The sequence below is a fragment of the Anarrhichthys ocellatus genome, unplaced genomic scaffold (assembly GCF_004355925.1).
Source record: "Anarrhichthys ocellatus isolate YVR2014 unplaced genomic scaffold, GSC_Weel_1.0 scaffold57, whole genome shotgun sequence".
Taxonomy (NCBI): domain Eukaryota; kingdom Metazoa; phylum Chordata; class Actinopteri; order Perciformes; family Anarhichadidae; genus Anarrhichthys; species Anarrhichthys ocellatus.
The window spans coordinates 1,204,847-1,218,988 of record NW_022280087.1 but is presented as its reverse complement, the minus strand read 5'-3'; the positions used below and the strand labels follow the sequence as shown (position 1 = coordinate 1,218,988).

Sequence of the window (14,142 nt, the reverse complement as noted above, 5' to 3'; positions counted from 1 at the left end):
TGTGTGTGTGTGTGTGTGTGTGTGTGTGTGTGTGTGTGTGTGTGTGTTTCTAGGGACCTCGTGGTTTGCTCGGACCCAAAGGTCCTCCTGGAATCTCTGGACCTCCTGTGAGTAAAAACAATTTCAAACCGCACTGTGCTGCTGTTATTTTAGCTGCATTGTTTTGTCCCGCTGTGCCCACTGAGCTCCCACAGCACCTCCTGAAACCACGCTCTGTGACCTGATATAAAGACGGGGATATCCAGTAATCTAAAAATGACCATGCAACGGTCCCACACTCACCTCAAAACAATAACAAGACACCCAGGATTTAGGCAGCCAAGTATCCATTTGACACTCATATATTTATTTGTCCTAGAGTTGTTTTTGTACACTGGTTGTGGTCTGCCCTTAAAAGAGTACTCCACAGAGTTAGCATTGCACTACGATAACATGTCTGAATCACCGATCAAAAGCTACAATGCAGCAGACATTTGTCATTTTTATTCCACATATATTTCTTCCTTGTCAAAGCCTGGTGCCTGCATTTCCCACAATGCAACTCAACCTCTGCCAGTTCAGTCGAAGATTAATGCTAGTAATTCAGAATCAGAATCGTTTATTGCCAAGTATGCTACACATAATCAAGACATCATTTTAAAATAGAAAAATATTAAAATAGACAATAAAATATGGTTAACAGCAACTAGCAGCTAATGTAGCTTTGAGTTGCTATGAGGAACGGGCTACAGAGGTCCGGTAAGCTCACTTCTACCTAACTCCACACCTCCAGAGTTTTTCATTTTCAAACTTCTTCAGCCCCAACCAACACTAGCTCAAGTAACATCCCTTGAGGGCATTCATCAGACTTCTCACAGCTCCCTCAGGAGCAGAGAAATGCTTTAGGCTTTATGCTGTTCATCGTTATTATTAGAAGCAAATGTGTTTGAAGTGTTTAGAATTGTTATCTATTCTGTGAATGGTTGACATACATTTCGTTCAGAGTTCCATTCAGACTTTTCTCTGTTCATCCTCTTTGATTCTCAGGGTGTACGAGGGAATGACGGGCCCCACGGTCCCAAGGGAAACTTGGTCAGTGTCACTATCTTATCTACCATGTTATCATGTAACCTCGTACTTAAGAATCAGCAGATAATTACAGTATCACAAAACTTGATCGCAAAACCTTTGTCATCATGTTATCTTCTCTCTGTCTCTCAGGGTCCCCAAGGAGAGCCAGGACCTCCAGGTCAGCAGGGAACCTCAGGAACTCAGGTGAGACGGAGGACAGCTGCCCACTATCACAGACTCATGATATTAACTTCTTTCACTCAGTAATTGTGCATACACACAAACTAAAAGGAAACAGTAATGTTGACGATGTGTATTCATCCATCCATTCATTTTGCAGGGAATGGCAGGACCTCAAGGAGCCCTCGGACCCCCGGGAGAGAAAGTAAGAAAACTAAGCGGTTAACATTAACTTGGTCAGGGACATACAGTATATATAACAAGGCACAGTTCTACAGAATGACTTATTGGTTTTACCGGATAGAGATGTGAATGAGAAAGCAGGACATCCAATATCCCATTGTGTGGAGAGCATTCTGCATCCTCAATTTGTTTTATTTCTTCTATAGAGAAACAAATAGTGGAGTGACACATAATGCAGGGATTGAAGGATATTACAAAAGTGAAAACCAGGAGGATACCAGTTTGGGAGAGTCTCACAGTTGCAGTGTGATGGGAGGCGCAGAGATTCTTTAAAGATCTGTCATAATTTTATCGTTTATTTACACGTCCTGGTACTAGGGCTGTCACGATATCAGATCTGCACGAAGGTTATCGTGGTCAAAGGAATACACGTGACGATATTGTCGCGATATCTATAGAAAATAATTTTTTTTTAAATAAATAATGCTATCAGTCAAGTTCATCTTTAACTTTGTTAATTGGGCTTTCTGTCTTTTTTGAGGGAAATAAATCACGCTCAAAATACGAGTGTATTGAAGTGGAGAGAGAGTCTGTAACCATAACTATACTAACTTCAGTTTTACTCAAAACAGTAGATTGGATTAGATGTCTCATAACATGCACTGTATGTCATATCTCATCATTCAGGATTGTTAAAACATTAAGGGACGTGGAGAGTCTCTTGATGATTATTCTTTATTCATGCATCTCTGTTAGACTTTTAAAGTTATGTTCATTTTGTGCACTATGGTTATTTGCCTTCTTGTCGATAGTTAGATGAGAAGGTCGATAGCACATTCATTAAATTCATTTTTCAATTCATTAAATATGAAGCTACAGCTAGCAGCTGATTAGCTTAGCTTAGCATAAAGACTTGGAACAAAGGGAAACAGCTAGCCTGGCTCTGTCTAAGGGTAAAACAAAAGTCTACCGACTGATAATGGCACTTCAAGTAACTCTGCAGTTACATTGGAATAACACATCGTTCTCTGTGTGACAGAGAATTGTCAGCCTGGCAGCTGCACAGTTTTTTTTAGCACAACTTACTCTTCTTGTGGTGTTTTATGGCACTAACCAACCTGTTTCAGGTGCAGCACTCTCTGGACTCTCATTCATGACCACATGTCTTCTCCTCCAGGGTCCCACAGGAAAACCGGGTCTGCCAGGAATGCCTGGAGCCGATGGCCCTCCTGTATGTTCGCCTCTTCCTTTCTTTCTTCGTTTATGTCATTGAAACTGAATTAAGTTAAATCCACCGACACTGGATGCCCTTCCTGAGCTCTCTGTCTTGCCTTCTCAGGGTCACCCAGGAAAGGAGGGGCCTTCTGGTACCAAAGGAAACCAGGTGGGTGTCAATCATACACACCCCATCACACCGGGTGCCTTCTCTTCCATCTAACAGACTGCAGTCACCAACTCAACATGAGACTCCTAATAGAAGAAACACATTACATGAAAGAGTTTGATTAAAATGCACATTTACAGGAAAGTCTTGTAGTCATAAAGATGACATTCAACATCCTTACTTTAAGGTGTTTATTGTGTTAACTCGTCCTTCATTCTTTGATCTTCTCAAGGGTCCCAACGGTCCCCAGGGTGGTGTCGGCTATCCTGGCCCTCGTGGCATCAAGGTCAGTCCAGTTACAGCAAAATGGTCAAATCACTTTTTGCTTTTTGGGGGATTTTGTATTGCATGTGCAAATAAACTGAACCACCACATGGCTTGCATATTCCTTAGCATGTCAGTGTATTGATTATGCCACGCTTTAATTGCAGGGAGGTCAAGGAATCCGTGGACTGAAAGGCCACAAGGGAGAGAAGGTAAGTGATTTGTCACAGTTTAATACTTCCACTCACTCAAGGAATACCCTTCACTTAAATCACAAGTTGTTAGTGTACATTTTTAGCACTAATATATGTCTAAAATGATCTTGAGTTCAAATCAGTAACAGGTTTATATAATATGTTACTGAATATGTTCTGTATGTTTTCTGTTTTCTTGCGTTTCTAGGGAGAAGATGGTTTCCCTGGAATTAAGGGAGATTTTGGTGTCAAAGGAGATAGGGTAAGATGGATTGATGGAGTAACTGGTTGGTTTATCAGTTGATTAATAGAATGATTGATGAATGAAGGATTGATTGACTTTCTCCTTGTCACTTTGTATCTTTATAGTTTTGCTTTGTCTCCTGCTGACAGGGGGAGCTTGGAGTATCAGGGCCCAGAGGAGAGGATGGTCCAGAGGGGCCAAAGGGTCGCGTCGGACCCCCCGGTGAGCTCGGACCACTTGGACTGGTTGGAGAGAAGGTACAACCGGTTCAATCAAGACACGCTTGCATTTACTCCTGTGAGATAGGTCACTGATATTTTAAGGAGCATCATTTCCTGCTTAATGTATTATTTACTGAAAGTGAACTGGATTTCAGGTTTTTGTTTTGCAAATGCTGATATTTCCCCTCAGATGTCCCCATTTTCATAACAACTAGGGTGAGGCCTCCTCTTTGACAAGACATTAGGCAGAACTATCACTGTGCTGTGCTGCTCTCTTGTGGTGGTATGTGCACTTGAGTGAAACGGGACATTTTCACATGGAATTTACAGTATTTTTTATATTTAGAATATTTGAATGAAACATGCATGCATTTCCACCTAAGTGTTTTCTTTTTTGCATTTGTTGCTGCGACTAAACTTTTTACATTTTGCCGTTATTTCTTTTGTTAATATGACTGCAGCACACCTGGGCACAAATCAGCCAATTCTCATTTACTCTTCATATTCTGACATATATTTCTGAATTTGAGCAAATTGTCATTGTTGTATAGCAGGTTGGTCATTTCTAAACACAATTACAGATGTTGTGACGCACCCAAGTTAACGATCCGGATTAATGAGGTCATCATGTGATTTCAGGGTAAACTTGGTGTACCAGGACTTCCTGGATATCCCGGAAGACAAGGACCCAAGGTAGGAGAAACACACATACGGCTTCAGTCGTCCTCCCTGACTCAGTTCTTCATCCCGGTGCTGATGCTGAGATGTTGATTTCTTTTTTTAGGGATCTCTTGGATTCCCAGGATTCCCCGGCTCAAACGGCGAGAAGGGAACAAGGGTAAGTCAACGGTTCTGTGGAAGGTTTTTCTTCTCTAGTCAGCCTTTTCTGCTTTTTAAAGCTTTCAGTTGTCAAGTGTTCAAGTGATACTGACCGTGTCAAATGATGTAGCTGATTCATTATCTCTTCACAGATACCCTGGACTGATCAATCCTGTTATATAGTCAGTAATGCACAGTTTTTGTTTGTTTGTTTTTTCAGGGTCTTGGCGGCAAATCAGGACCAAGAGGACAAAGAGGACCAACGGTACCATTTCACATTTATCCATTCGTTCTTTCAGTCAGTGTGTAAAAGCTATTCTGCTCCGAGGATGATTGTCTTTGATCTTTCTTCCACTCAAGCTGTTAAGCACAGACGGACAAAAACTGTTACTTTTGTCTGCTAGTGGTATAAAAGAGTAACTTATAATTTTGCTGAAAAGCAGAGTTTCACTGCCCTCTCTGGCTGGAAGTTTCAAGCCAGTGAGAAGTTTAAAAAAAAAGACCTTCAGGGAGTGTTAAGTTATTCTTTAAGGACCGGTGTGATTGCAGTTTTTCCTCAATCGCTTTGGCTCAATTATTGAAACATTCTTAACCAGGGGCATCGTTAGGCCTATTAGAAAAAAATATATATATTTTTATTTTGGTGATGTCATCAAAATAAACTATTGTTTCTCACATGGACAAGTTATTTATAACTCTAACATGCTACATATGTGCGTGCGTTCTGGTTTGTATGTTTTCTCCCCCTTCAAATTACAATCCAACAGCCTATCATCATACTTAACGATATAAAGTTGACACTGTCAGGTCCATTCTCCATCCAATGTGTGCGGTCCCTTTAAGAATTAGGATTTGGGAGTGACGCGGATATTCTTTATTTGAGAAAAGTTCATATTTGTGTTGTCAAATTTCACTATGACCCTGAAATTCTGTCTCTTGTGTTATCATATACTGAATGCAAGCAAAACTACAGAGCAAAATCACACTCTTTCTGATTGAACCAATCTATGAACTGTCTGAAACAATGGATATCCACGGCCCCAAATGGGCCCCAAAAACAAATCGCGCAAACATGCCACTCACCTTGGGGCTAAGCCCCCCCTTTCTTTCAATCCTAGAAACGCCCCTGTTCTTAACATTCTCTAAACTGTAAGTGCAATGGTCACAGCTGTGTCATGGGACAGCACAACATGTCATGTCTGCAAAATGTAGTAACTCACCCGAAACATTTCATTCACGCTTCAAAACCTAGTTATTAAGTCAATAAATTGGTTATTTTGTCATAATGTAGGCCATACTAGGTCAAAATGTTTGTATGTTTTTTCACCTGGCAGTCAACCATGAAGATGATTCTAATATACAAATCTAATATAATTTTGTTCTACTATTAGTTGACACTGACTTCCAACTGTTCTATACAAGAATGTCCGTGTTATCTAGCTTAATACTACTGTCTCTCACACTGAGCTTTAATAATAATAATAATAATAATAATAATAATACATTTTATTTATATAGCGCTTTAAAAGGCACTCAAAGACACTTTACATGGTAAAAACAGAAACAATAAAATCATTTATAATAAGAACAAAAATCTACGACATAACAGTAAGAAAGAAAAATAAACACGGAGAGAAAGAAATAAAACGTACATGACTGACTTTAGAGATTTTAAGATCCCCATCTCAACAGAAGGTAAAAGTTTATTGGTAAAAGTTAATACTGTGCAATACACAGAAAAAAGGATATGAATATTTGCATGTATGCAGTACATTTACGTGTGTAGTTATATACAATCAACCGAAAATGTGTCACAAAATGACATGCATGCCAACAAAAGGTTTTGATCAGCACGCCATATGCAGTTGGTTACAGAGTGCTGCAGGAATGAGTCTTAAAACCCAGAAATGAGTCGGCGTGTCTGTATTTCCGGTTCCCTCGTCTCAAACTCGAGGTTTTTTTAGTGGGTTTTTGGTTAGATGCCTGAAATGAGGTCTGCGGTTAACACAAGCTGAAGAGGATTTAACGTTTTGTAAAACGTATAAGTATCATAAACATCTGTTTGCCAATGAGCTTATTTTCTGCAAATATCCCAATAGCTTCTGAGACGCTAACTCAGAAAAAATATGTCGTCCCTGCAGCACTCTATTGTGCAAATTAGACAATTGCACTTTGTCTTTTGCACACTTGTGGCAAAACATGTGCAATTGGCTTAAAATTAATAAGATATCGAAATGTGTTGTGAACAACAAACTCATTATTGAGAGATTTGAATTCCTGTTCAAGAATTGAGCCAAAGCAAATAAGAAAAACAGTCATTTAAAACTGACAAACATCGAGGTGATCGCAGAGAGAATCACTTTCTACTAATGCTGCTTACTGTTGTACCCATCAGGGCCCCAGAGGGCAGAGAGGGCCGAGGGGCACGACTGGGAAATCCGGAGCAAAGGTTTGTCTAGGCAGTGAATTTATCCAGATTGTACTGATACATGTGCTATGTGAGAGCCATTATGGTGATGATTATTGGTGTTTATATTTAGATGTATTTATTTAATAACTCATAACAATCTCACAATTTGAATTTGCAAAAGGCTTGTCTTTAGCAAACTTCTTTACATCTCAAAATGCCCTGGCTCTTAATCGGATTGAAGTCCATTTCTAGAAGCAAAAGACATTAAAGAACAATAGTTTGTGATCCAAAACCTCATTTGTTGTTTCCTGTGCTGTTGTTTTGTGGCCTGGTAGGGAACTTCGGGAAGTGATGGCCCTCCTGGTCCTCTTGGAGAGAGGGTGAGCGCTTCATTTACGTTACAGTAAAAAAGCATGTCGGACTGTGTCGCACTTTGCTTACATTCAAATCTGTGCTGCGATATTTGTAAGACACTAAATGGCTCAATTGGGAATTGTTATATGTTGTAATTATAACATGTGTTGTTGTCTCACCAGGGATTGCCCGGACCTCAGGGAGCCAATGGTTTCCCTGGACCAAAGGGACCTCCTGTAAGAACATGTTTTGATACCAGTTGCATTAATACCAGAGTGTAGATACTGTATAGTCAGGGTGGTATCTCTTGGCTGTGTATAAGAGAATTGAAGTACATTCTTCCAGCATGGTCTTGGGTTTGATGTTCTCTATTGCTTGTAGCTCTCTTAAGGTGGAGGTTTAATTGATAAATGATGGTTGATTGATCCTACAGGGACCACCAGGAAAGGACGGGCTGCCTGGACATCCTGGGCAGAGAGGAGAAGTTGTAAGTTGTATTTTTTTACTACACTTTGTCTATTTGAGTCTGTAGATTTCTCCTAAAATCACCAAAAGTTAACATTGGATAGTGCCTTATTTGCATATTTAAACATAACATTTCGGGAAAACTTAAAATACAAAAGATAATTGTCTTAATGCAAGTAAGCAACTGCTGCAGTGTCTCCCCTTAAAGATGTTGCACCTGTTTAAACTGATGAGTTTAAGACTTTTACTCTGATTCCAGTCACTCAAAAATATACCCGATGAGGATTTGTCGTAAATGTCGTGAATGAATAAATTAACTAGCATTAAGTGAGATAGCAGGTTTTCTAATTTGTATTCATAGATGCAGTCACACTGCTTCAGATATTTTCAGATCATTTCTTATACTCTTAGACATCCGTTGTAGTTTGTTTGATCTCAATTAAGCCCAAAGATCACTGTACCGATCCAACTTTCTTTAGATATCAATATTCTTGTAGATTTTTTTGCTAACTGAATTTCTCTCCTCCAGGGCTTCCAAGGTAAGGTGGGTCCACCTGGACCTCCTGGAGTCGTTGGACCTCAGGTGAGTTTTTCCAATCATGGTGCAGACTTTTCTCTTTACTGATACAGTAGACCACATCAGTTTCCATAACAACACAACGTGTCCTCTTTTCTCCCAACATCTTCTTCCCCTCTGTGGCCCCTCTATCTCCATCTTCTCAGGGTCCATCAGGAGAGACCGGCCCAATGGGCGAGCGTGGCCACCCTGGACCCCTAGGTCCACCTGGAGAGCAGGGACTTTCTGGTCCCTCAGGGAAGGAGGGCACCAAGGGAGACCCTGGACCCTCCGGAGGCCCCGGTAAAGACGGGCCACCGGGACTAAGAGGCTTCCCTGGGGAGAGAGGACTACCTGGAACCCCTGTGAGTATGACCTAGACAAATACTGCATACAGATCTTCATTCTTATCTCGATCAGTTTGATAGCAGTAGATTGACCCTTGGAGTAAAGAGTCGAGTAGAGGTTAGGTGAAAGATCACTGATTAATCCTTTCTTATCTTTTCTTGCAGGGAGGTGGAGGACTGAAGGGAAGTGAAGGACCTGCCGGACCTCCTGGACCCGCTGTACGTTTCAAACCAAAACCAAAACCCGAACTCCAACTTATTTAATAAAACAACACAGTACTATCTAGCCAGCCCGCCCTTAAAGTACTATAGGATTAATTACTTTGAGTTAGATCAATACAAATGTTTATTTGTTTCTTGCTATTTATTTTACAGGTCAATATGGGATGTGATAATGAAATAGTTTGACTTTGTAATAACAATATATCTCATTCTATTCAAAAGAATGAAGTATTCACTCAATGACTACCTGCTGTAATCGGTACTGTCTTTGTGATGTTGGACCTCTCTAGGGGTCTCCTGGTGAGAGGGGGCTAGCTGGTACTGCTGGACCTGTTGGACCTCCTGGCAGACCAGGCCCTCAGGGGCCTCCTGGATCATCTGGAGAGAAGGGAATTCCTGTGAGTATTCTGGTTTATCCAATGTGTATTTGACTCATCATTTTTAATTTAACTGAGATTTAACTATTGATTCTCCTCTTTATTCTTTTTCTCCTGCTAAGGGTGAGAAAGGTCCCATCGGCCCGGCCGGTCGTGATGGAGTGCAGGGTCCCGTGGGTCTGCCTGGCCCTGCAGGATCACCTGGAATATCCGGAGAGGACGGCGACAAGGCCAGTAACTCTTCATACCAACATGTCCTTTTAAAAAACACCTTGGTTACCTTGTTATTCCCGCCTGCTCTTAGCAGGGGATCATTCATTTCAGGGCTTTGTTTACATTGCTTCTTTGCTGTAACGTGATGTTTCTTGCTCGGTGCAGGGTGAGGTTGGAGAGCATGGGCAGAAGGGCGCCAAGGGAGGAAAAGGAGAGCATGTGAGTGACGCTGACGTGCATCGAGCCCGAAAGATTTATTTGTGAAGGAAAATGATCAGGATCTAATTTATGAAACTGAAACAATGCTGTTTATCGTATTATTGCTGGTTTGCTCATTGTGTGTGTGCTTGTCTTGTGTTTGTTGGTAGGGTCCTCCTGGTCCACCCGGGCCAATGGGTCCTGTCGGTCAGCCTGGTCCTGCTGTAAGTACAGACTTGAACACTTTGAAGACAAAATCAGACAGTTTGCAGTTCCACTTGGTTGCACTTGTTCCTGATTGCATGAACCTGCAGTTGGCTGCATTTGGTGCCAGATGAGTTTCTAGCTGGCACTCCCTATTTGTTAAGATATAGTGGGTGTCACTGCTCATGCTACAAACTCAGTTCTTTATTCCAAACCAACCAGGATATAAAATACTTAAGAAAGAAAGCTGTATGTTGCATCATACAGGAGCTATCAGTAGGATAAAGGGTTTAGCTGAATGGGAAAAAACAGTACAAACACGACACCGATCACTACTGAACATTCAATCGCTATCATGCTCTTCTTCTTCTGTGGTGCAGGGTGCTGATGGAGAGCTTGGACCAAGGGGCCAGCAGGGGCCATTTGGAACTAAAGGTGACGAAGGAACCAGAGGATTCCCAGGAGCCCCAGGACCCATCGGATTGCAGGTAAAATAAAAGCCACAATGCTCACTTCAGAGGAACTGTCACTCGAATCGTCATTTTAGACTTTTATATAAATGTTTAGAGGAAGTTCGAGCTACTTTCTTGCGCTAAGTTGCTCAGCTTAACTAAACTTTCACTTCTGCTCTGCAGGGATTGCCAGGACCACCAGGTGAGAAGGGAGAGACAGGAGATGTCGGACCTCTGGTGAGTCTCAGAAATACATGATATCAGTCATAATGACTCAGTGACTAATTTCATCCCAATGACATCATAAAGGATGATTAAAGCGTGAGCCTCTTTGTGTGTCCAGGGTCCTCCAGGTCCCCCAGGACCCCGTGGCCCCGCTGGACCCAACGGTGCTGACGTGAGTGATCACAGCTCTTATTTGTACTGACTGCCTGTCAGTGGTAGCATGTTGAATGAGATTGCTTCAGGAACAGCAAAAGTCCCACAAACCACCACGCCATGGTTGGTTAGTTAAACAGATTCTGCAAAATGATTCTATAAAATTTCTTAGCATCCTGATCTAACAAGTTATTGTTGGGTAGGTAAGTAAAAAAGCGAAGTCGCTCTTCTTTTTGCTGATAATAACCAATTTGATGTGAATTATTTAATCGTTTTGTTTCACGTTTCTGTGTGTGTTTTTCAGGGTCCTCAAGGTCCTCCTGGTGGTTTGGGTAATCCTGGATCTATTGGAGAGAAGGTGCAGAGATACATACATTTTGTTTTGCTAACATCAAAGCGCTTTTTCTGTATGAGTTTGATGGCGTCCGCAGAAATAAAGACTTCCTGAAACTAGAATAAATACTGTTTGCTCCACAGGGAGAGCCTGGTGAGGGCGGACCACCTGGAATCGTAGGGGAGCTAGGAAAGAAGGTGAGTGACTGAGTGACTGGCCCTGACTAACCCTTTACTGATTGGTTAATGGCCTCCATGAGTTAACGAAGAGTCCTGTGCTCCTGTTGGCAGGGTCCTCGTGGAGAGCGCGGAGAGAAGGGCGAATCCGGACAACCTGGAACTGCTGGACTTGCTGGAGGACGAGGAGGACCTGGAGATGACGGACCCAAAGGAAACCCTGTATGACACCCACAACGAACTGCACACAAACAAACACACACAAATACATCTACACACAGATCAATGAACGTAGACTCCACTGCAGAAGGAACAAGTGATTTTATCTCTAAATTCTTCTTCCTCTTGACTTTATTGCCATAAATCTAGAGGTTTGTTTTTGTCTCTAACTTCAGGGTCCTGTTGGTTTCCCTGGTGATCCTGGTCCCCCTGGTGAGCTTGGACCCAGAGTGAGTACCCTTTTTTGAAAAATCCATGTCAGCATCTTACATTGCTGATACTGATACATTGCCCCACTGTGGACAATGTATCGATATTATACTGATATTGTGATATGAGAGCACATATTATCTTAGATTTTGGATATCACAGTAAGGCATAAGTGTTGTCTTTTCCTGGTTTTAAAGGCTGCATTCAATTTGCTTTCAGGGTCAAGATGGTGCCAAGGGAGAGAGAGGAGAAGATGGTGAATCAGGAGAATCTGTAAGTCAACAATGCAGATATGTGAGTGACGTCAAACTGCCTCAGTGTTCTCAATCTGTTCTTTCTGGCTCCTACTGCAGGGCTCCCCCGGACCTTCTGGTGAGAACGGACCTCCCGGCCCCCTAGGAAAGAGGGTAAGGTCACCATCCTCATCAGATTATTTTACTAAATTTATTTTTATTCTCACCTGAAAACATTTTTATTTATCAAGCTTCGGAGTAGACTCCAGCTCTGAAAAGTGAAGCCAATGCAGAAGTGCCTTAGTCTGGTTGTATAGAAGTCCATGAGAAAATGACTCTACTTCTCTATTGATTTATTACCTCAGTAAACATTGTAAACATGAGTTTATGTTCTCAATCTTTAGTTTCAAGTCTTCTTCAATACAGCATGATGTTCATTTAGTAAGTTATGCTCCATTTAGAGTCAAACAGACTTTCACAGTGTTTTCACTTTGCGAAAGTTAACTATAACATTTTGGTCGCCTAAAATATGTCTTCATTCAGTGTTCGGTTGTACTGAGGTCCACTCTGTCGTTTTTACTTCTGGTTGCAAAAAAAAAACCAAGATGGCAGTGGCCAAAAAACAACAAACTTTTGTACAAACAGTCTACAAACTCTTTGAGCAAATTCCATAACAAAAAAAACAATAACAAAGCTTTTTCTGGCCCTCCTGAGATCAGTTTCACGAGGGCCCTTACAGGACAGATGAGTGTGTAGCCATATTCCCGCCAGTAATAATAAAAAGTAAAGTTTGCGTCAGTGACCATCGAAGGGTACATACAATTGTGCTAATATGACGGAATGTCCCACTCATAAGGTGTATGACATCAAAACATTCATTAAGTGTAGCACTATGTTTGTTGTGTAATGTTTGTCTTGTTCCTGTGGTTGCTTTAACAGAGACAACTGAAAGACTGAGTCTCTGAGCATAAGTATGCAACCAGAGAAGATAAGTACTTTTATAAAGTACAGCAATCTAAAAAGCCTTTTGGTTAAAGGCCTGGAAACCAATACAAAGAACATTCGAGGTGGAGATCGACTGAAGAGACTTTTTATAGACACCAAATGCAGGCCACAGCTGATTTCTGATTGTTCTCATTATATTTTTCTTATTATCCTTTTCTTCCTTCTACACATTTTGTAGAGCCGTCTAGTCGTCATATCTTTCACTTGTCCCCTGTGAGTTTATTGGCTTCTTGTTTCGGGTTACCCAGCTCTATCTTAACAATATAAAGTCTATGTTCGTAGAACTTGACATGATATAGACATCTGATTTAATGCTTTTTACCTTTTTGCCTGAAGAGGGCCTCATTATATTCAATGTTTTATTTTCCAGGGCCCTGCTGGAACAAGAGGACCAGAGGGACGTCAGGGAGAGAAGGGAACTAAGGTGAGTCCAGAGCTTTTTAGAACCGTTTTCAGCTCCCTGTCAAAGATTAAAGGCGTGGCAAACAATACTAAAGTGCTATGACTCTACCTTTTTGACATGAGATCACTGTCTCACTTCCTGGTGATGATACTTTCCATCAGTGATTCCAGGATAAATGACTAACTCTGCTTTTATTCTGAAAATCATTTACATGTCTTTGATATGTGATTTATTTAACCAAACTTCTCTTCTCGTCTTCTTTTATTCGGCAATTGTGATACATAACGTTTACTGATCCGTAACGGATGGAATAACTTTTAAAAACATGTTTAATCATGTTTCTCGTCATCATCATTTACAGGGAGACACGGGTTCTGTCGGCCCCCCAGGAAAGACCGGCCCCGTCGGCCCCCAGGGTCAACCAGGAAAACCAGGAACAGAAGGCCTCAGAGGACTCCCAGGATCAGTGGTCAGTGAAGATTTTCATGTATTTGTTCATTTGACTACTAGGCGATGCACTATTTCAGGAGGGACACGTGATATTCATGTCTACACTATTCGTTGGATGGGGTGTTGGACGGCCTGCTAAATGTTTTGCTTACCGTGTTTCAGGGGGAGCAAGGATCTCCAGGACTTGCTGGACAGAAAGGACCACCTGGACCTATTGTAAGATGACAATGACGTTTTACTTGCATGTGTACATCTACTCTGACATCTAGTTAGTTTTGTTCAAACTGTAGTCTGCACAACCTACTGTCATCTCACTCAATCCTCCTACTTTCCTCTTCCTGTCTCCCATCCTCTCTCTCTCTCTCTCTCTCTCTCTCTCTCTCTCTCTCTCTCTCTC

The 14,142-nt window shown here is 41.5% G+C and overlaps 1 protein-coding gene across 1 annotated transcript in view; it reads left to right on the top strand.

The window, feature by feature from the left end:
• The window catches only part of col11a2 (collagen, type XI, alpha 2), a 51,677-nt gene that overhangs the window by 33,956 nt on the left and 3,579 nt on the right, over positions 1-14,142 (top strand). The window contains exons 21-56 of the mRNA XM_031871260.1: positions 54-107; positions 1,027-1,071; positions 1,201-1,254; positions 1,391-1,435; positions 2,591-2,644; positions 2,753-2,797; positions 3,030-3,083; positions 3,229-3,273; positions 3,464-3,517; positions 3,649-3,756; positions 4,360-4,413; positions 4,505-4,558; positions 4,760-4,804; positions 6,935-6,988; positions 7,285-7,329; positions 7,486-7,539; positions 7,737-7,790; positions 8,298-8,351; positions 8,492-8,689; positions 8,837-8,890; positions 9,184-9,291; positions 9,393-9,500; positions 9,649-9,702; positions 9,852-9,905; positions 10,266-10,373; positions 10,521-10,574; positions 10,681-10,734; positions 11,020-11,073; positions 11,193-11,246; positions 11,340-11,447; positions 11,621-11,674; positions 11,874-11,927; positions 12,008-12,061; positions 13,263-13,316; positions 13,657-13,764; positions 13,908-13,961. Of these exons, the coding sequence (XP_031727120.1) occupies positions 54-107; positions 1,027-1,071; positions 1,201-1,254; positions 1,391-1,435; positions 2,591-2,644; positions 2,753-2,797; positions 3,030-3,083; positions 3,229-3,273; positions 3,464-3,517; positions 3,649-3,756; positions 4,360-4,413; positions 4,505-4,558; positions 4,760-4,804; positions 6,935-6,988; positions 7,285-7,329; positions 7,486-7,539; positions 7,737-7,790; positions 8,298-8,351; positions 8,492-8,689; positions 8,837-8,890; positions 9,184-9,291; positions 9,393-9,500; positions 9,649-9,702; positions 9,852-9,905; positions 10,266-10,373; positions 10,521-10,574; positions 10,681-10,734; positions 11,020-11,073; positions 11,193-11,246; positions 11,340-11,447; positions 11,621-11,674; positions 11,874-11,927; positions 12,008-12,061; positions 13,263-13,316; positions 13,657-13,764; positions 13,908-13,961 (2,358 nt within the window). The remainder of the gene's footprint in view (positions 1-53; positions 108-1,026; positions 1,072-1,200; positions 1,255-1,390; positions 1,436-2,590; positions 2,645-2,752; positions 2,798-3,029; positions 3,084-3,228; positions 3,274-3,463; positions 3,518-3,648; positions 3,757-4,359; positions 4,414-4,504; positions 4,559-4,759; positions 4,805-6,934; positions 6,989-7,284; positions 7,330-7,485; positions 7,540-7,736; positions 7,791-8,297; positions 8,352-8,491; positions 8,690-8,836; positions 8,891-9,183; positions 9,292-9,392; positions 9,501-9,648; positions 9,703-9,851; positions 9,906-10,265; positions 10,374-10,520; positions 10,575-10,680; positions 10,735-11,019; positions 11,074-11,192; positions 11,247-11,339; positions 11,448-11,620; positions 11,675-11,873; positions 11,928-12,007; positions 12,062-13,262; positions 13,317-13,656; positions 13,765-13,907; positions 13,962-14,142) is intronic.